This window comes from Rhinolophus ferrumequinum (genome assembly GCF_004115265.2).
Source record: "Rhinolophus ferrumequinum isolate MPI-CBG mRhiFer1 chromosome 15 unlocalized genomic scaffold, mRhiFer1_v1.p scaffold_54_arrow_ctg1_1, whole genome shotgun sequence".
NCBI lineage: Eukaryota > Metazoa > Chordata > Mammalia > Chiroptera > Rhinolophidae > Rhinolophus > Rhinolophus ferrumequinum.
This window is the reverse complement of record NW_022680357.1, coordinates 14568318-14589901: the sequence shown is the minus strand read 5'-3', so window position 1 is coordinate 14589901 and position 21584 is coordinate 14568318. Positions and strand designations below refer to the sequence as shown.

General features: G+C 51.5%; 1 protein-coding gene across 1 annotated transcript in view; it reads right to left on the bottom strand.

Annotated features, from left to right (window-relative positions):
- The window catches only part of XYLT1 (xylosyltransferase 1), a 287617-nt gene that overhangs the window by 58599 nt on the left and 207434 nt on the right, over positions 1-21584 (bottom strand). The window contains exons 4-5 of the mRNA XM_033101272.1: positions 2498-2670; positions 1847-2049 (exon numbers count right to left, since the gene is read on the bottom strand). Of these exons, the coding sequence (XP_032957163.1) occupies positions 1847-2049; positions 2498-2670 (376 nt within the window). The remainder of the gene's footprint in view (positions 1-1846; positions 2050-2497; positions 2671-21584) is intronic.

The window sequence follows — 21584 nt, the reverse complement described above, 5'->3', positions numbered from 1 at the left end:
GGTGTTTCCAAATCACCTGCTTTTATCGCTGCTATCCTACGAACAAAAGGAACAAGTATCTTTCGAAGCCCCAACATTTTTCTCACATTCAAGGGCGCCAGGTGTATCCTGCCCAAGCTGAGCAAAGACCTGTGCCTTCCCCGGACCCCCTCCAGAGTCCAGGGTCTCCCAGGAGACAATGGGACGCCACCAAGCCCAGGACGCCACCAACCACCAGAAACCAGCTGTGAAGGAGACAAGCCGTTTCCAGCTTGAAACAGAGGCCGTCCCTCCAAGCCTGTCCCTTATGTAGACCCTGATTCAAAATCCAGACTCCTGGGAACACGTGGCCTCGGTATTTGACAACACTAAGGATGCCTGTTAACTTTTTAGGTGTCACAGCCATGTCGATGCTACGTTCAAAGAGAGATGAACACTGAAATATTTACAGGCACAGTTTTATGATGTCTTGGCAATGCTTCACTGGGGCTCGGGGGAGAGGGTGAGAGTAGAGAAGCTGCAAGGCTGCCACAAACTGATTACGGTTGAAACTGGGTGATGGCGGGGGTGGGGCGGCGGGGGGGGGGGTGGGTCCATTATCCAATTCTCAGCACTCTGTTCATGTTTGAAAACCGCCCTGATTAAGGTGGCTTTTTTGTTTTATTGTGTTTTTTAAGATGCTTCGTCCAGCTCTTCTGGGAACGCTGTGCACCATGCCCACATGCCCACCTCAGAGGAGGCAAAGCCTCTCCTCCCCCTTCAGCCTTTTCAGCCTTCTCAGTAAATCGGACGGAAGGCGTGGTCGCAAAGAGGTGCCTCCCTGATGGGAACTACAGCCCACGTTCTCGGCTTTTCCTTCCTTTACAAGATCTCTAGAGGTGTTTTCTTCGCTCTGGTCTGTTTTAAAGAGCAGCTCAGTATTTGTGCAAAGGGACAGTCCCTCCTTGTGGCATCTCCACCCCCTCGGGGCCAAGCGAGCTGCAGGCCCGGAGCGGGCAGACCCCTGAGACAAGCTCACACCAAATCAATGGTTTCACGTGAAACCTCCCAATTTTAAAATGGAGACAATCAATTCATTTACTAAAATTTGATAGGAGCCAGAACAGACACACAATAAACACCCAAAGCCTCAAGTAGCCCAGAGACACCTACGTGCGTGAGATTCTGCCTGGGCTGTCCCAACCGACCCCCCTCCACTCTACCCCGTTCAGTTAACTCCCGAGTCACACCTTGTCCTTCCTCTGCCCTGAAACGTGCCAGTGGGTCTCCTCTTGCTTCGAGTGACAGCCAGGTTCTAGAATCTCCATGATCTTGCCCCCATTTCCTTGCTGACGGCCTGTCTTTCACTGCCCTCCACCTCCCTCCTTCTGTCCCGCCACACGTCAGGGTGTTCCCACCTCAGGGCTCACCCCGCTTTCCCTCTGCCTGGACCCCTTTCCCTGCCTGCCTGCCTCCCTTCTCCTCCCTCTTCCATTCTTCTCGGTAAGTAAGGACATTCTCCCAGCCACTGTCGTTCAAAGGACGCCTCTCCCCCGAGTCTTCTCTCTGCTTTGCTTCCCCCACGTACCATTTGACTCATTTTGTTTGTGTCTGTCCTCCCCACTTGAAAGGAAGTGCCTTGTGGGCAGGCGTTTGGGTCTCTAGGTTTCCTCGCACAGAGCTGGGAAAACCGTGTACCTAATACATTTCTGCCGAAAGAACGAATGCACAAAAGACTGCCAGGTCCAAGGTGGATCCTATGCTGAGAGATCTATCGAGAGGAGGTGAAAGCCCCCCAGGGCGCCTCACTGAGGCAGAACTGCCCCTGCCTCTGGTTTCGCAGCTGTGAGCGAGGAGCGAGAGGAAGCAGGGCCTCGGCCGGGCTTACCTGATGGGGTAGTCGGCTGCGCTGAGGTTGATGAAGAAGTCCCAGGGCCAGTCAGCCATCTCCAGCAGGTCCCGCATGCTCTGCAGGTAGGTGGACAGGAGGCTGGCGCCGCCCCAGATGGTGGCCATCCTCCAGGGGGTGACGCGGACGTTGTCGTACTGCCTGGCGAACTGGCGCACTTGCCGATGCAGGTAATTGGAGCGCTTTCCCCAGGAGAGAGAAAGGGTGACATTCAGAAGGGCAGACAACACCAGCCACGCCCCTGGTCCCCTCGCTGTCCCTTCCCTTCTAGTTGACAGGGTTGCTGAACTTGGCCATGTGACCGGTTCAGGCCTGGGGGCGTCTGTCTGCGTCACTACTCGGACCTTGGGGATTTTTAACATTTGACTTGAGCGACTGGCAAAGCAGGGTCCCTGGCCCTGCCTCTGAGCTCCTGCTGCACCAGGAGCCTGGGACTCTGCATTTTTATACAAGACTGCTGCATGTGGGCTGAGGATAACAAGCTAAGAAACACGGCTGCATCTCCACCTGAGGGGTAGTCTGAGGGGTGGAATTTCTCCAGGGGTGGGGGAGGCAGACGGGCAGCCTGCGGGCGGCCCCTGCGAGGGGCGGGCCTTGCCGAGGGCACAGGCCGGCGCGGGGCGTGCTCACCTTGTCCACGTGGATGTAGTAGAAATGGTCCTTGTGGTAGATCGCCTTGAACATGCGCGTGAGCTGCCGCGCGGCGCGCCCGTGCACCACCAGGACGAAGGCGATCCTGACCGGGTTGGCCAGCATGTACTCCACCGAGTCCTCGTCCCACTGGACGTTCTTGGTGGCTTTGCCTGTGGGGAAGCCGAGAGACCACAGGTGGGGTGAGGCTCAGCGGGTCCTCTGGGGGTGCACGCAGCTCCTCCGACGCTCCAGCAGGGGCTATGGGGGGGGGTCACGGTAGTCGTATCGGGCCCTGAAACCCGATTCCACTAAACCAGGCCTGTCCTGGACCCTTATGCTGAGCTGGAGCTGCAGGAGCCGGGGACCCCGAGGTGCTTACGTCACGGTTTCCATCCCCAAGGAGCTTACACAAGCAGATGGAGACGTGTGCGCATATTTAACTATCCAGCAAGAGGAGATGAGAGGTGTAAGAGATGTGTCTCTGAAGCCCGGAGGAAGGAGAAGCTAATTCAGAGTTGGAAATGCAAGACACCGGTGCCCGGCTCGCCTGTCCAGACTCCGTTCTCCCGCCGTTTCCTAAGAGCGTCCGTTAAAAAAAAAAAATCTTGGGAAGAACAGATAACGTGACACCTACCCTCTTAACGACATTGGAAGCGTACAGTAGAGCAGCGTTGGTTAGAGACACAAAGGCGGACGAAGATCTCGGGACTCACTCATCTCCCATGAGGAAAACATCATCTGTTACCTCGGGGAGCGTCTCCCCCTCCTCCATTCTCAGTCCACGTGGATGGGGAGGGGGGTCCGGCCATCAACAATATCAGGGGCGGTCCCAGAGCTTCGGCCCAGCCAATGAGATCCCTGAATCTCCCTGGCTGTTGTTTGTATGGTTCCGAGGTGAACATGTGACCCAACCGAGCCACAGGGCCAAGAAAACAGAACTCTAGACTTCTGCTGGAAGGACTAGATAAGGGATGTGCTTTTCCTGGTACACAGGAAACTGGAAGATCCTAAGAGCCCTGTCCCCACGTGGAGAGAGGGGGCTGAGGAAAGCCACCAGAGAAAGCACTGCCCAGCGACAGAGAGGTCTGGCTCCCACCGACCCCACTTGACTCCCAGACCAGCCCAGCTAGGGCTCAGCCACCATCTCGCGCTTGTGTTCTCTAAAGGCCCAGATCCTACACGGCCCCACCTGGCCCCAGACATCTTTCATCCCAGAAGCAGCCACAAAGCCTCCCTTTCTCCTCCATTCCCAGGGCCAAGGTTTCCAGGAGAAACACAGCTTCTGGGTTCAGATCACTACAATTTCCGTTAGCGAGCGCCTGGCTTTCCTCAGACGGGTTTCCTTGGCATCCAATATGGTTTCTACGTTTGTGGGCCCAGAACTTGGTTGGGGGGTGGGGGGTAGCTGCAGGTGTCCCAGAATGTCACCTGGGAAAGCTCACATTGGGTGAGCCTGGAGGTCAGGAAACCGGGAGGCTGTCAGCGGTCGCCGGAAAGCGAAATGGCTGCCAAATGCACAAGGCACCTTCTGTGTGACCCCACAGGACAGGATGGGATTGATGGGCGGTGTCCCAGTCCAGGCACGGCCCCCACAGCCCCCACAGGCCGTCTGAGACTTCTGACCCTACTATCTACCTGGCTACCTGGCCCTCTTTCTTTACCTCGTTTCTGTCTCAGGACCTTTCACTGGCTCCTCTTGCTACACCTGGAACACCTGCTCCTTAGATCTTTGCCAGCCTGCATCTGCTTGTCATTACTTCACTGCGCAATAAAAGGCCACCTGCCCCCCTGCTGGCCACGCCACTCTTTTCATTCCCCCTAGTTCAGTTTTCAGCACAGCTTCTCACACCATCTGAAACTCTTCATCCATTTATTTGTTTATTGTTTGACTACCCAGTAGAACACAGACTTGAAGAGATGAGGGACTAGTTCAGTCTTGTTTGTCACTGAAGACACAACACGATAGAGACATCTGACACACATGTGGCTCTTGGTGGGGGAAAAAGTTACGGAAGGAAGGGTACATTTTGGTCCAGTACAATAATAATAATAATAATAATAATAATAATAAATTTTATTGAGCACTGACCAGCCCTTGCCGTTGATTTTCCATTTAATCCTCATAACCCTTCAAGATACTGTTTCTTGGTGACAGACATTAAAATTTTATTGGGCATGTTTCAAAGTAAATAGGTATTCCAGGGAGCAAAAGCAGATAATGTGTGAATTGTACCTCATAAGAATATCCAATATTATAACTGAAATAGATTCTTTTTTTTTAAGATTTTTATTAAAATATAGCTAACTTACAATATTATATTAGTTTCAGGGGTACCCCATAGTTATTCAACATTTATCTCCCTGAAGAAGTGATCACCATGATAAGTCCCGCAACCATGCGACCCCATACTATGCTTGTACAGTATCAAGAGAGTGCTTGTATCCCCATTTTTCAAATGAGGAAACCGTGACATCTTTGAAGATGCCAAGGAATTTATTTGTTCAAGGTCATAGTAAGGGAGTTATCCCACGTGGGTAGGTAGGCGTTTGCGGACCATCAGAGGCATTGCAGGGAGGATTTCTGTAGCGTGTGGGAAGCTGACTCTAGTGGCCAATAAGGTCACATCTTTTCATCCATCCGTCCGTCCATCCATCCATCCATCCGTCCGTCCATCCATCCATCCAAATCCAATCACCCACCCATCCAAATCCAACTACCCATCCAGCAAACCTTATTCGACGACCCATTTAGCAAAGCGTTCAGCAGACCATCATCCTGAAAACCAACCATCCATTCATCCATCCACCCAACCACCCATCACCTTTAAAACCATCCATCCATCCACCTACCTACTCACCCGTCGTCCTCGAAGCACATCATCCATGCATCTACTCAACCAACTAACTATCAACTCGTCGAGCCGTGCAATATTAACTTAGCCTATACTCCATGCCAAGTACGATGCTATGGACCTGAAAAAGAAAATTTGAGGGGAAAAAAAAATCCTTGCCTTTGAGGAGCTCTCAGCCCCCTGGGGAAAACAGAAGACAAAGCTCAATTGTTTTACGACAGAAGCGCATTCAGGTTGCTCCTGGAGGGTAGGAAGACGTGAGCAATCTGCCTGCAGGGAACAGAGGGGACCTCAGAGACTTTAGCCCACAGCTTCTGAGCCCTGTCTTCAAGCTCTCCCGATGCGTCCAATGCCTTTGGCTCCTTGGCTGTTCAATAGGTAACTGTGATTCTGGGGTAACTGTCCTCTTGGCTCTGGTTGAAGACAGACTGGGCAGCAACCAGAGGGTTGTCCTAACCACACTCTAATCTTCACTCCAAATCAATCACAAATACACTGGGCTTTCCTGGTTATCATATGGGAGAGGGGGGTCTGCCTGGAGGGATTATGTCCCTTTAAACACTCATAGCACCAACCATTCAACCATCCATCCATCCATCATCCATCCACCTATTCAAATAACAAAGAAGCATCCTTAAAACCTCCCACTTACTAGCCCTGGACCAAGACATGTAGGACATGAGCCTAGTTTCACCAACGGATTACGGAGTGTGAGAATCCAAAGTGAAGAGAACAAATGAGAAAAGCTTCTATTCGACAAAGGAAGGGATGCTTAAACGCAACAGCTACTTATGCCACTTTTTCCCCCCTGCGTTTCACTGGGTGATTTTTCAAAGGTCTAAACGTGGTCCACGACACTCTAGTTCTAAGGAAGTCCAGTCTGTAGGGGCTCCTGCTGCACCCAGATAATACTGCCCATCCTTGCCCCAGGGCCCCTGCGTAAGGACGATCTGGATTCTTCGCAGTTGAGATGATGGGCCTTTGGGATCAGCCTGTGCTCTCCAGCTGTGATGTCTCTTGCTGTGATTGTTGAATGAATGAATGAATGAATGAATGCATTCTGGAAAAGAGAGGCTGCTATGGTCCCGAGATGACGTCTCCTGAGCACTGTGCCGGGGGTTCTGGGAGGAACGCCACGGCAGGCTCTGAGGCTCAGAGAGGTCAGCGTGTTTCTCTCAGTCACACAGCGAGTGAGGAGGGAGGTGGGAGCGGAAGCTGCCAGTGGGTGAGCCCCATGCCGGCCCTGCTATCGCCACTGCCTTCTGCAGGAGCAGAGAGCAGGGAGGATTCTGTGCTGGGCTTGCACACCAAGGCTGAGAAAAACCTTTGGTAGCTTCTCTTTAGGGTTTTGGATGCAGAGGAGATTCACAGATGGAGAGACACAGACACGGCTTTTGGAGAGGGGCGGGAGTGCCGGGAAATCAAACTCTCTCACTCCAGCCCCTCCCCCACTTCAACAGAAAGTCACCCGTAGGTCAGACGGTTGGTCTGGGGAGCAACGAAGAGAAGAGGGAACAAAAAAACGCAGAGTTCTTCTGGAGGACAGCTATTTTGAGAATAGGGGTGGGTGGGAAGGGCCAAAAATACCCAAAGAAAGGAGACACACACAGAGGGAGAGATGGAGATGGGGGTGAGAGGCAGACAGACAGAGGGAGAGACACACACACACATACAGAGAGAACAAGAGAAATAGGTAGAAAAAGACAGATGACAGAGAGAGGAAAATGAAAGGGGATAGAGAGGCCACACGGCGCATACTGAGAGCAAAAGACCGAACAGAAAGACCTCTCCCTTACTCCACATGCGGAGAGAGAACCATATAGAGACCGAAATAGAAACACTGAGAAAGACAGACACACACAGGCATAAATGCAGACAAACATATCATCAGACACATGAGCAGAGACAGAGGAAAGGAGGGCGGCCAAACTGGAAAAGCCGGGTTCATTCAAGCTCAAAACACTGCCGACCGCCTCCAGGCCCAAGGCTTTGCCCGTCCTGCGCCATCCACCTCTGTCCTCCACACACCTGCCCCTCCCGTCTCACCCTGGCCAATTCCCGCCTTCTCGCGAGCCTAGGGATGGAGGAAGAAGCCGCGGCGGCTCAGAGAGGTGAAGTGACTCGCCCAGGGATCCACCAAACGTGGTGGGACATTCTCAGGTTGGCTCCAGAACCACAACTGTGACTGCTCCCCAGACTGGCACGTAGTAGGACCTCGACACAGTTTATTGAGTAAACGAGCGAGTGAAAGAGCGAGTTTTCTGCCCCACACTGCAGCAGGCGGTGGGGTGGGGTACCCTTCGAGGGGCCGAGCTGCACGCAGTGCCCTCTGCCAGCTGGCAGCAACCAGCTTCCCATTTTTGCTCCACAGCCCTGGCTCCTGTAATGACCTTTCCGGCAAGCTGCTCTGACACGGGGCAGCTGGAGGAGGCCGTAACCACACCGCAGACGGGGGCCTCCTCACACCTTGGCCACCATTTCCGGCCTGTGGTCCTGCAAAGCACGTGGCCTCCTACACAAGGTGGGGGGGTCTTCGGTGGATGGTGGCGAGATTCCAGCCCGGGCAGGAACTGGGGCCGTGGACGCTCTCCTGACCTGCTGGAGGGAGCGGGAGCTGGCACGACTTCATCAGAGGCCATGTGGCAACAAGTACTGCAATTTCAAATATGCACGGCCCTGCCCCCAGCAGCTCCACTCCTAGAAGGGACAGAACCTATCCTAAGGGAAGGAGACGGCAAGCGTGAGCGTCTCTGGATAAGGTGTTCTTTTGTTCGTTCAGTCATGCATTCGGTGTGTCCTGTGGCATATCAGCAGACACATGCTATCCTTTCCTGAATGCGTAGTCCAGTGGGGTAGAAAGCCCATGAAAAGTAAAGCGAACAGAGAATACAATGGCAGAGAGTGATAAAGGCGAGGAAGGAAAAGAAGTGAAGTATGTTAAGTGATGGGGTTTATGTGGCTCGGGCGGCCAGTGCAGGCACGTGAGCAAGCTCTGAGTGAAACAAGGAAGTGAGCCATACGATTCTTAGGGATGCAGGAGGATTCTGGCAGCTGGCACAGCAAGTGCCGAGGTCCAGGGGCCTCGACCTCAATAGTGGTTACAAGGGTCCGAAATAGGAATCAACGCAAAGGTCTTATTGATACGTACGGACACAGATCATTGTCTATAATCTATCAACCAAAATATAATCTGTAAACCACGTAGAAGACATGCTCCCAACTATTAGCAGAGGTCCATGTTGTGGCACGACGCTTTTCACTTCTTCTTTATACTTTTCTGCATTATCTGAATTTTATAAAATAGATTGCTTTTATGATGACACATACCCGTAGAATTATCAACAATTCTAATACCAGCTGTTTGTGGAACGCCTCCCACGTGCTAAGCAATTTCTATGCATGACTTCTTTTGTTTTTTACTTTTATCCAAACTTCTATGAGAAAAGAGTGACTGTCTTCCCATAATACGACCGAGGAAGCTGAAGCTCAGAGAAGTTCCAGTAGGATGTGGCTGAGCTGAGAAGGCAGCGAGTCTGGGCCGCTCCCATCAAGGCCGCTAAGCTCCATCAAACTGTCCTTACTTCAAAAGGAGGAAACGCCATTCCTAGGAGAAGCACGTCAGTTGACTAACAGCTAACAGCCCCCCGGGGGGGGGACGTAGCCCTGGGATTCTGAACTGGCGTCCAGCGCTGACTCTTCACTGCACGTGGCTTTAATTTTTGAAGGCGCCTCCACACTGTTTTCCACAGCAGCTGCACCGTATTGATTTCCAGCAGGATAAACGCTGAGGACGTGACACCAAGGTTGACCAGCCACTCACAGAAAGACAAACGCTATTGGTTCCACTCACACATATGAGGCGTCTAAAATGGTTCAGGCCATAGACTCACGGAGTGGAATGGAGGTTGCCAGGGGCTGAGGGGCTAACGGGAAACGGGAAAGGTCTGTGGGCCGAGCAAGCCACTCCTGATCCCACAGGTCATGGATGGGACACAGTGTCACACCAGCTGCAGGCATGTACCCACAAGCGGGACTCATGTCAGTGGGAGGAGAAAGTCCTTTGTCCGAAGTGGGTGCAGGTGCCACTTTTCCCAGTGGGCAACTGCAATGCAGGTTTTCTGTGATCTGCACGTGGGGGATGCCTGGTGCCCAGAGGGAAGCCCCTGATCCCACTGGGTCTGGAAAAGGTGGCATAGGGTGGTGGGGGGAACCCCAAAGGCCAGAAGTCTGGGTTCAAATCCTGCTTCTGCTGTGAACCAGCCGGGGGACCCCGGATGAGTCCTTTCCCTTCCTCGGTCCTGTACATTCTTACAGAACGGTAAGGATGTCTAAAGCAAACTGAGCACTTACTATGCCCTAAATTCTGTGCGTACATGATTTCACACCTAAGGAGGTAGGCGCCATGACTGTGGAGGGTTCTGAGGCCGAGAGCTACCGAGGGTCTGATGGAAACCGACGGAATCTACCGAGACAGAACGGGAACAAACACGCGGGTCTGCCAGACGCCAAAACCCATGTTTTCTTCTCCTGGATGAAGATGAAATTCCCACAGTCGGAGATTCTAACACCATCATGGCATTAGCACCACTGCACAGAAAACTGCCCTCCCTTGAGAGAGGCTTGCTATTTTCCCCTCCTCCCCTCCCTGGCTGCCTGCCTTCCTTTCTTTACTTTTCCAGCTTCGTTGAGGTATAATTGACATAAACTGTAAGATATTTAATGTGTATTCTGTGGCGATTTGATAGTCGTGTACATTGTAAAAGACTGTCCCCAGCCATCTAGTCAATTAACGCATCCATCACCTCACGTATTTACCTTTCTCTGTCTCTCTTTTTTTTGTGTGTGTGTGTGAGAATATTTAAGTTCTATTCACTTTGCAAATTTCAATTCTAGAAAACTGTGTTATCAACTGTTGTCACCTTGTTTTACGTTAGATCCTCAGACCTTATTCATCTTGTGATTGGAACTTTGTACCATCTATCAACATTTCCCTATTTCCCACACATCCCCAGTTCCTGGCAACTACCATTCTACTCTCCATTTCTATGAGTTGGATTTTTTTTTTAAATGTAGATTCCACATATGAGGTCAGACAATTAAGTTCGCGAACTCATCCTAGAAAAAGTGCTACATCCCTCACTGCTGAATATCACTACGGTCACCTTTGAAGTTCTCCCCTTGGGAAGTACTTTGAAATGCCAGCGCCTAGTCCACCCTTCAAAGCAGTTTTGGAACTCTTTTTCTGGAATGGCCATCAGAGCTGTCGTCATATTACCCTTGATGTCCTGAATGTCATCAAAATGTCTTCCTTGCAATATTTCCTTTATCTTCGGGTAAAGAAAGAAGTCACTCGGGGCCAGATCAGGTGAGTAGGGAGGGTGTTCCAATCCAGTTATTTGTTTACTGGCTGAAAACTCCCTCACGAACAGTGCTGTGTGAGCTGGTGCATTGTTGTGATGCAAGAGCCATGAATTGTTGGTGAAAAGTTCCGGTTGTTTTTGTTTAACCTTTTCACGTAACCTTTTCAGCATTTCCAAATAGTAAACTTGGTTCACTGTTTGTTCAGTTGGTACAAATTCATAATGAATAACCTCTCTGATATCAAAAAGGATTAGCAACAGCGTTGCCACAAGTTGGCGAACTTCATTGTCCAACATCCTGTAAGCGATAACCATGCAGTGTCTGTCTTTCTCTGATTTATTTCACTTAGTGTAATGCCCTCGAGATCCATCTACGTTGGCACAAATGGCAGCATATCCTTCTTTCTCACGGCTGAATACTATTCCGTCGTGTGTATACACCACATCAGGTTGCTTTTCTTGATAGCTGTCAGTTCCCCAGGAGCCAAGGCCAAGGTTTTGTCTCTTCTAGGGTGCTGCTCTGGCCCCCAGGCTGGCTCAGAGCTGATCTCAGAGGAGAGGTCCAGGTGAATGAATGATTTCAGACCGATGGATTAAGCCAGGAAGCTCGGTCCACGTTTAGGAAGCTGGAGTGGAAGACTCAGGCCTCAGCTGTTACACAGGATGGTCTCCACTCATCCAGCCAACTGGCCGGAGGCTGGGTCCCCACTTCTCCTTGAGGCTTTGGGGCCGACTGAACACCCTTGCTCAGGACCCTGGGAGCAGCCAGGCAAGTAAGTGCCTGGTCGGCCTCCAGCACAGGGGCTGCTGCTAACTCAGTGCCGTCACCTCCAGCCCAACTTAACGAGAAGTGAGGAGGGGTATTACGTGGAGATGGTGGCATCGGGAGAGGAGCGCGGAGGGAACAGGTCCAAGGACAGAGCTGGCCAGGCCAGCACCCTTCAGGTCTTGGGAGAAACGACCCTTTATGGTGAAGCCACCCCTGACGCCCTTCCCCATTCCTTCTTCTGTGCCCCCCCCCCCATAGGTTCTCCAAGCATCCTGCAATTTTTTTTTTTTTAAGTGTGGTAAAATACACAACATAAAATTTGGCATCTTGTCTATTTTGAAGTGTACAGTTCAATAACAGTAAGCACATTCGCACGGTTGTGCAACCATCACCACCACCCACCTCCGGGACGTTTTTATCTCACAAAACTGAAACTCCACCCCTTAGACAACAGTTTCCTATCCCCCCCACGCCGCCCCCACCGCGGCCCCTGGCCACCAGCATTCTACTCGCCGTCCCTGTGACTTTGGCCACTTGGAGACGGCATATACGTGGACTCGGTTAGTATTTGCTCTTTTGTGACTGGTTTCTTTCTCTTAGCGCAATGTTTTCAGGGATCATCCGTGCTGTAGCATGTGTCAGAATGTCTTTCCTTTTGAAGGCTGAATAACGTTCCACTGTGTGGCCAGACCACATTTTGTGTGTCCGCCCAGCCATCCATCCGTTGGTGGATAGTTGTGTTGCTTCCACTTTCTGGCTCTTGGGAATGATGTTGCGGCTGTGACTCTTTAGCTGTCCCTCTGAGACCTTGCTTTCAATATCCTGAATTGGAATTGCCGGGTCACATGGTTTCCTTCCTTCCTTCCTTCCTTCCTTCCTTCCTTCCTTCCTTCCTTCCTTCTCTCTTTCTCTCTTCCTCTCTCTCTCTCTGTCTCTCTCTCTCTGTCTTGAGACATCCATCCTGCACTTCTCAGTTCAGTCATTCCCTGTGGGATCTCAGCCTGGGGCTGCATCCTGAACCCACCATTTGCTTACCGGTCACGTGGCTAATCCATGCCTCAGTTTCCTCATCTATCAAAGACTACTCTGCTCCAAGGGACACTGTAAGGACTAAAAGCCATAACCTCGTCAGAGTCAGGCCACATAGCTCGAGTGGAGGAGCCGGCTGTCGAGCTCGTGTGGCGTGGCCGTTAACTGTCCATGCAGCTGAGGGCTGGTGGGCCAGGACTGACCTTGAAGACTTCAGAGCTGGCGTGCTTCAGCATGACGTCAGAAGTCCCCAAGGGAACATTTCTGCAGCTCGTTGCCAAGACATCAAATGGCACCGAGTCAGGGTGGGACAGTGACTCCCTTTTCAGTTCTCATCCAGGCCTTTTGCTCAGCCTGCTAAGGAAGCTTCCGGTCAATGCAAACATGTCCCCGGCCGCACTCGTTACTGGACTTCCTCCTCCAACAAGGGGAGATCTGCCCACAAACCGGCATCTCTGGCAGGCCACAGGAGGACCCGGCTGGCATGAATACCACTGTCTGGATGTCAGCGGTTCGTGTGCATGGCTGCTGTCTCTTTATGGCAAGTGAAAGCAAGATGTCCACATAGGGCAGTGATGCAAAATTACTTTTGAAGTAAAACTGACTTAAGTGGAAATGGAAGTGAGTCGATTGCAATGAAAACCTGAGAAGAGTCAGGCAGGTGGGATGTGGCTATGGCACAATCGCGGAGAGCGGACACGTGCGAAGGAAGCTTGGGGAGGGTTAGTTACTCAGACTCCACAAACTTGCTTCCCAAGTGGGATGTGCCGAGTCTGTCCAGCCCTGAGGGCAGGTGAAGGCCAGGCGCAGAGTGAAACCGAGCAGCCTCTGCCGTCAGCGGAGGACGTGTAGGTCCTCCCGACAATATTTGCTTTCCGGGCTTCAGGAGTCCTCGCTTCAGGGGCTCAGGAGGGGTTTGTTGGGAGTTTTCGGGGGGCAGGCATGGGGATAGGGCGGGGTATCTGAGAGAGAGAGAGAGAGAGAGAGAGAGAGAGAGAGAGAGAATACGCCAGGGGAGCACTTAACATTCCTGAGGTTCCTTCACAGGCTTGTGCTTCCAATGCTGCATATGGAAGTTACCCCCAGGCTCAGAGAGGGTAAGGAACTTGCCCAAGGTCACAGAGCCAGGAGGCGCAGAAGAGATGAGCGTACAGATTGACCTGACTGGAGACCGTGCTCCATGATCAGACTTTGCCTAAAGAATGTGGGCCTCTCTGTCGCCACTCAGGTTCCCACAGCCACACTCACTCGGACCCAAAGCATCCTGTTCCCTGAGTGGCTGCTAAACCACTGTCCACTCTAGACTGGGCTTTTCTGATCTCAGCACTACTGCTGTTTGGGAACAGATAATTCTTTGTTATGGGCAGGGCTGTCCTGCGCCCTGTAGGATGTTTAGTCACCTCCCTGGCCCCTATCTGCTAGATGCCAGCCACACTCTCCCCAAAATATTTCCATTCATTGACAAACGTCCTCTGAGAGGAGGCTCAAAATCACTCTGTTGAGAAGCACAGCTCTAGAACAGAAGTTCTCCACATGTGGCTCTGACCTCCAACATAAGTACCGTGTTTCCCCGAAAATAAGACGTAGCTGGACGATCAGCTCTAATGCATCTTTTGGAGCAAAAATTAATACGAGACCCGGTCTTATTTTACTATAATATAAGACCCGGTTCTTATATAAGACTGGGTATGATATGATATGATGTGATGTAATACAATACCGGGTCTTATATTAATTTTTACTCCAAAAGATGCATTAGAGCTGATGGTCCGGCTAGGTCTTATTTTTTGGGGAAACACGGTAACACCTAGGAACTTGTTGGAAATGCAAATTTCAGTCAATCCCCTCCCACCCACCCACAGAAACCTTCTAAATCAGGAACTCTGGGTTGGGAGACCAGCAGTCAGTGGTTTTTTAACAAGCCCTCCAGGTGACTCTGAAGCCATGGATTCTGAACCCTGGCGGCACGCTAGAATCACCTGAGCACCTTAAAAACCAAAACCAGGCCGGGGGCTCTCCCCCAACACATTTTAATGTACTAACTTTGGTGGGTGCCAGTATTGGCAGTTTTTAAAAGCTCCTCAAGTGATTCAACGCGCAGTCAGGGTTGAGAACCACATTTTGGATACGTTCTTTTCTTTTCAACTGCATTAAAAAAAAAAAATACAGCATCTCTCAAGGTAGAAAACGTTTTACCCCAATCCATCTCTGGGCGCCACCTTAAATCCTCACGGACTCCTGCTCCGCTAGAGACCGAAGGCTAGCTCACTCGTTATTTTTCTTCCACTCTGAGAAAATGTCTCCCTCCACCCCGGACCAAGCACTCAGGAAATTTCCCTGCTCACTGATTTCCCCCCACCCCCTGCCCCATTCAAGTCTGGAGTTGTTAAACCACAGCCCATGGCTGAACCGTCTTATTGATTTTATTGTCGAAAGCCCTGGGATAGTCTAATGATGTACTACTCAATAAATGGGAACTGGTGGGATAGATATTGATGGCGTATGGTACGTTTCGCCGCAATTCACTGGGTCCCAGTCACTTTGCCTGTTACACATCATCTGTGAAAACACTGTGCTGTGGCCCGCCAGCTCTCGCCTGCCTTGCTGCTGTTACCTTTCCCATGCATCAAGGATGAAAGAGCTATTATGAGGGTAACAGCTACTTCTGTGTGCCAGGCCCCAGGGTTGAGCGTTATTAAACAGACATTATGTCATTTTCCTTCTTACAGCCAAACTTTGAAGGCGGTATCCTGATTGTTCCCATTTTACAGACAAGGAAGTTAAGCCTCAGAGTGGTTACTTGACCTGGCCAGCTAATACACTGTGGAATGGGGACTCACATTTTCATTTGTCATACAATGAGGGCTTGTAACCCTGCCACAGTATGGATGTTTGTGTCCCCCCCTGAAAAAATTCATGTTGAAAACTTAATGCCCAAGGTGATGGTACAGGAGGCGGGTCCTTAGGAGGTGGTGAGGTCATGCGGGCAGAGTCCTCATGAACGGGATTGGTGCCTTCATCAAAGAGGCCCCAGAAAGCTCCCGGCCCCTTCAGCCAAGGAAGATGCAGGGAGGAGACAGCTGCCTAGGAACCAGGAAGTGGGCTCTCACCAGACACTGAATCTGCCGGTACCTTGCTTTTGGACTTCCCAGCCTCCAGAACTGCGAGGAATACATTCCTGTGGTTTATAAGCTCCCCCCGCCAGTCTGTGGTATTTTGTTATAGCAGTCTGAATGGACTCACATGACTCCCAAGCTAAACCATGCAAGGAAGCAACAGCTTCTGTTGTATCTGAGCAACCTTTCCAATGGTTTCCGGACAGATTGACATTGCACACATTTCCCCTCCTTCTCAAGCAGTGTTTCTCAACGGGGACCACTGGCATCTGGGGGAAGACGACTCTTTGTTGGGTGGGGCTGCAAATGCGTTCTAGGGCATTTAATATCCCCCGTCCCCCAAACAGCCCTTTCCTCTTTACATTTCCCAACGCCCCCTAGGGGATCGATATGGGTCTTGCTTGAGAGGTGCTCACCTCACTGGGAGGCAGGAGGTTCCCTGCCAAGATGGCAACCCGGGCAGTCACTCCGAAAAGGCAGCCTGGCAGGTGGAAGGAGGTTTGGTTCTGAAATCAGACAGACCTGGGTTCAAACCAGAGCTCTTCACCCACTGACTCAGTGAGTTTGGACACGTTCTATCACGTCTCAAAGATTCTACTTTATCGTCAGTACAGTGAGGGCAAACAGTGACCCCCTTCCCCCCATTTCAGGGGGAGGCGTCCATGGAGTCAGGTGATCAGAAAAGTGCCCAGTCCCGAGCAGTGGTTCTGAACCTGTGACTTTTGTCCCTCCTGCCACCTACCTGCAGGGGAGTGCGCTTATTCCAAATTCCTGATCCACAGAATCCACGAGCGTAAAACACAAATGTAGTGTTCCATGCTCCTACGTTTGGGGTCATTTGTCACTGGACTGGGCACCTGTGACATGCCAGGCAGGCACCAGGTGGGAGTGGGTAATGTGCCCCTTAGATTAATACAGATGTCACACGGAGCCCTGGCTTGTGAGGCACAGGCCGTCCGTCCGGAAGGGGAAGACGGGCCACAAACACATACATTTCTAAGGCCATTTCCATGACATGCTGTGGGGACACAGCCCCCAAAAGCAGTTTCCAGGCTCTCGGCCTCACGTAGAAAGGTGCTGGCTCAGGTAGTAAACGGCCGTCGACTGTGATCAAATGGCCAGCAGCTGTGGCTAGTTGGCCGTCAGCTGTAACCAGTGAGCCATTGGGCACTAATGTAACTGCCGTGGCTACGCTAGCAGGAAATGGGGGCTAGCAAGGAGATGGTGGCTGAGCCTGCAAGCGGCACAGTGAGGGTTGAGAACTGTGTTGCTCCTGTTTCCTGTTTCTCCAACCCAGCTGCCAGCGAGAGTATAGTGGTGTGACTCCCCTACCTATGGCTCCGTGGGTGTTCCTGTTTGGCCTAGCCATACCCTGCGTTCTTGTGTGGGGAGTGGGACCAGAGACCCCGCCTGCCGCCCTGCATGACACATGGCGAAGTCAGCAGGATCCCCTGCACTACACATGGCACAGCGAGCAGGGTACGGTGTCGGCCAAAGCTCTCCAAAGGACGGTGGAGCAGTTTGTGCCTATGAACACTCAGTTGCAGGAAGACCAGGAGGAGCAGCTGCCTGACAGCTGGAACCCCGTGGAGGGGTGGGAAGACGTGGACGGTTCCCCAACCAGCAAAGGCCGGAGAAAGCGAAGGTTGTTGCGGCCCCGTGAGCTGGGAAGTGCTTGCTGAGACAGCCCGGATGCAGGACTTGTAGTCCCAGGAAGAAACACTTGCTGAGTCCTCCGTGGGAGCTGAAGGTGAGGTCAAGGTCATCCCTCACCCCCAGGACAGCCCTGGCAAATGACTATGGACTATGGGGAATTGCCTTCCTATCCCTAATTTAATGGACCACTTGACTGTTTGGGAACATACCACAATGTAGTGGAACTGGGGGATGTTTGCTTTTGTGTCTTGACCGGCCACCATTGAGAATATGTAAGCACCTTGACTGTGAGCCGCTGTTGTTCCAGCACGGTACCCTGAGAGGCCCAGAGAGAGTGGCAGTGCCCTGAGAGCCCTGGCTGAGTCCAGGAAGTCTGGCTGTGTCCAGAGAGAGTGGCAGTGCCCTGAGAGCCCTGGCTGTGTCCAGGAAGTCTGGCTGTGTCCAGAGAGAGTGGCAGTGCCCTGAGAGGCCCTCGTGTGCCCGGGGAGACTGTGGTACCCTAAGAAGTCCAGGAAGTCTGGCTGTGCCCAGAAGTACTGGTGGTGCCCTGAGAAACCCTGGCTGTGTCCGGGGAGACTAGTGGTACCCTAAGAAGTCCAGGAAGTCTGGCTGTGCCCAGAAGTACTGGTGGTGCCCTGAGAGGCCCTCGTGTGCCCGGGGAGACTAGTGGTACCCTAAGAAGTCCAGGAAGTCTGGCTGTGCCCAGAAGTACTGGTGGTGCCCTGAGAAACCCTGGCTGTGACCAGAGAGCTTGGCTGTGTCCAGGATATTGTATTCACCTCCAGGCTCCTCACACAGGGCCCCTCGCGGAAGACGCTTGTCGCGTAGATTGTGAGGCGAGACCCTGTAGGGGTGGAGTGTGGGGACAGAGCCCCAAAAAGCAGTTTCCAGGCTCTCAGCCTCACATAGAAAGGTGCTGGCTCAGGTAGTAAATGGCCATCGACTGCGATCAAATGGCCAGCAGCTGTGGCTAGTTGGCCATCAGCTGTAACCAGTGAGCCATTGGCCATGAATATAACTGCCGTGGCTAGGCTAGCAGAAAAAGGGGGAGCTAGCAAAAAGATGGTGGCTGAGTCTGCAAGCGGCACAGTGAGGGTTGAGAACTGTGTTGCTCCTATTTCCTGTGTCTCCAACCCAGCCGCCAGTGAGAGTATAGTGGTGTGACTCCCCTACCTATGGCTCTGTGGGTGTTCCTGTTTGGCCTCACCATGTCCTGCGTTCTTGTGTGGGGAGTGGGACCAGAGACCCCGCCTGACACCCCGCACGACACATGGAGAGAATGAAATGGTCACCGTCATCATGATTGCTTCCAATAATGACGTGGGAGTGACTGCATTCTGTTTCGTCTTCCCCCTTTCCAGTCTTATTTCCCACCACACAAGCCCTGGTCCCCTTTCCACAAAGACTGCGATGCAGCACAATGTCAGCCGGCCCCTGCTTCTGTTCCTAACTGAATCGGGGTGCCCTTTTCTTTTTCAAAGATACTAACTGCTGTGAACTGGACTGTGCCCCCCACCCAAAGTCCGACGTTGAAACCCGAAACCCTCCCCCATGACTGTATTGAAGTTGGGTCTTGAAGGAGGTGGTGAAGGTTACATGAGATCAGAAGGGTAGGGCCCTGGTCCGATGGCTTGGTGCCCTTACAGAAAGACACACGTGAGGACACAGTGACAAACTGGTGCCCTATACGCCAGGAAGAGCGCTTGTACCAGAACTCAACCGGCTGGCACCCTGTCTTGGACATCCAGGCTATAATATTGAGAAAAAAAAAATTTCTGGAGAATGATCCAAGATGGCGGAGTGGATACACGCTGTGCCCGCTTCCTCCCGTGAACGCATCAAAATTACAACTAAATTACAGAACAATCAACCTGGAAAACCATCTTAAGGCTGGCTAAACAGAAGTTTTATCACTCAGGATATAAAGAAGTGCCGCGTGGAGACTGGTAGGAGGGGCAAAGACGCAAAAAGGGCCCCAAACCTCCGTGTGGTGGGTGAAAATTGGGAGGGCTACCTTGGTCATGGAGGAGCAAGAAACCCCAGGCTCACACCAGGCTCCCCATCCAGGACTACGGATGCCAGGAAGAGGAGCCCCCACAGCCTCTGGCTGTGAAAAACAGTGGGGAGTCCAATGGCCCAGGTGGGACGGAAAGCGGCAGGAAACCCACGCGTCCGCTTAAAGAGACGGCGCATAGATTCACCCGCTTGCAGGTACTCACCCTGGGCTCCAGAAGAGGGACGGGGACGCAGGGGGTATCGGAAGTACCCAGGCGCAGACTGAGATATGTGACCTTGCGGGAGGCCTGGAGGACAATCAGCGTTTTCCCTGTGTGGGCCTCCTCCTGGGCAGCCGGCAGGCAGGCAGGCGCCATCTTTCCTGTGTTGAGCCCGCCCTCTACGCTTACGGACAAATCTGAATCTGATTGGCCTGGTGAGCTCCGAAGCTCCGCCCTCCTGACACACTGAGACCCCGCCTCACCCAGCTCCGTACTGCCGGAGGCTTTATCTCTGGCTGAACCAGGTGGCAGCAGGTGGCAGTGTGTCCTGGCTTTTTGTGAAGCTACCCCAGGCCGGGTACTGGTGGCCACCATCCTCGGTTCGCAGCGTGGCCTCTCTCACACGCTTCCAGGTCCAGCACAGGCAGAGAACAACGGATCACTTTGTAGCTCCTACCAGGTAGCCCCCAGCTGGTGACAGGCAGTGGGTGACCAGGACCTGCACCAGAGCCCCTCCCAGAGGCCCCAGAACAAACAGACTTGGAGGTTGGCTTCAGACCACAGCAGAGCACCACCCAATTAGCTCCACAAACAGCACACACAAAGGGTGGTCTCAACAGGCACCAGAGCCTCCTGGGGCGAATCCCACTCTGTGTACTGAGCCCTCCACACCACAGCCCATAAGCTGTGGGCATGGCCAAACCCCACAGCCAATCAGCCTGAGGGTCATTCCCACACACTGACGTGCTAATAAAATTACAGCTCAACTATCACAGGAGGATACACACAACTCACCAAGGGACACTCTTGGAGCACCTGGTATAGGTGACCATGGAGACTGTGCCACTGGGCCCCACAGGGCACCTACCACATAAGACCACCCGGCCAAGACTGGGAGACATAGAAGATCTACCTAATACATAGAAACAGAGAGGCAACCAAAATGAGGAAACAAAGAAATACATCCCAAATGAAAGAACAGGAGAACACTCCAGAAAAAGAACTAAATAAAATGGAGGCCAGCAACCTACCAGAGACAGAGTTCAAAACAATGGTTATAAAGCTGCTCAAGGAACTCAGTGAGAACTTCAACAGAGAGATAGCAAGTATAAAAAAGGACACAGAAACCATAAAAAAGAACCAGTCAGGAGTGAAGAATACAATAACTAAAATGAAGAATGCACTAGAAGGAATCACCAGCAGACTAGATGAAGCAGAGGATTGAATCAAGGATTTGGAAGATGAGGTAGCAGAAAACACCCAATCAGAACAGCAAAAGGAAAAAAGAATTAAAAAAAAAATGAGGATAGTTGTAGAGACGTCTGGGACAACATCAAGTGTAACAACATTTACATCATAGGGGGACCAGAAGGAGAAGACAGAAAGCAAAGGATTCAGAACCTATTTGAAGAAACAATGACTGAAACTTCCCTAACCTGGCAAAGGAAATAGACATACAAGCCCAGGAAGTGCAGAGAGTCCCAAACAAGATGAACCCAAACAGGTCCACACCAAGACAAATTATAATTAAAATGGCAAAGGTTAAAGACAAAGAGAGAACCCTAAAAGCAGCAAGAGAAAGGCAACTAGTAACTTATAAGTGACTGTTATAAGTTTAACCTTATAAGGGAGCTCCTATAAGACTGTTAGATGATTTCTCAACAGAAACTTTGCAGGCCAGAAGGGACTGGCACAAAATATTCAACGTGATGAAAAGCAAGAATCATTTAAAATTGAAGGACAGATAAAGAGCTTCCCAGACAAGAAAAAACTAAAGGAGCTCATCACCACCAAACGAGTATTACAAGGAATGTTGGACTTCTCTAAGAGGAAAAACATATATATATATATGAATAATAAAATGTCAATAGTTACATACCTATCAACAATTACTTTCAGTGTAAATGGCTTAAATGCTTTGATAAAAAAAACATAGGGGGGCTGAATGGATAAGAAAACAAAACCCTTACATATGCTGCCTACAGGAGAATCACTTCAGATTGAAAGACACACAGGTATTGAAAGGAAAGGGATGGAAAAAGATATTTCGTGAAAATGGAAAAAAAAAAAAAAAAAAAAAAAAGCT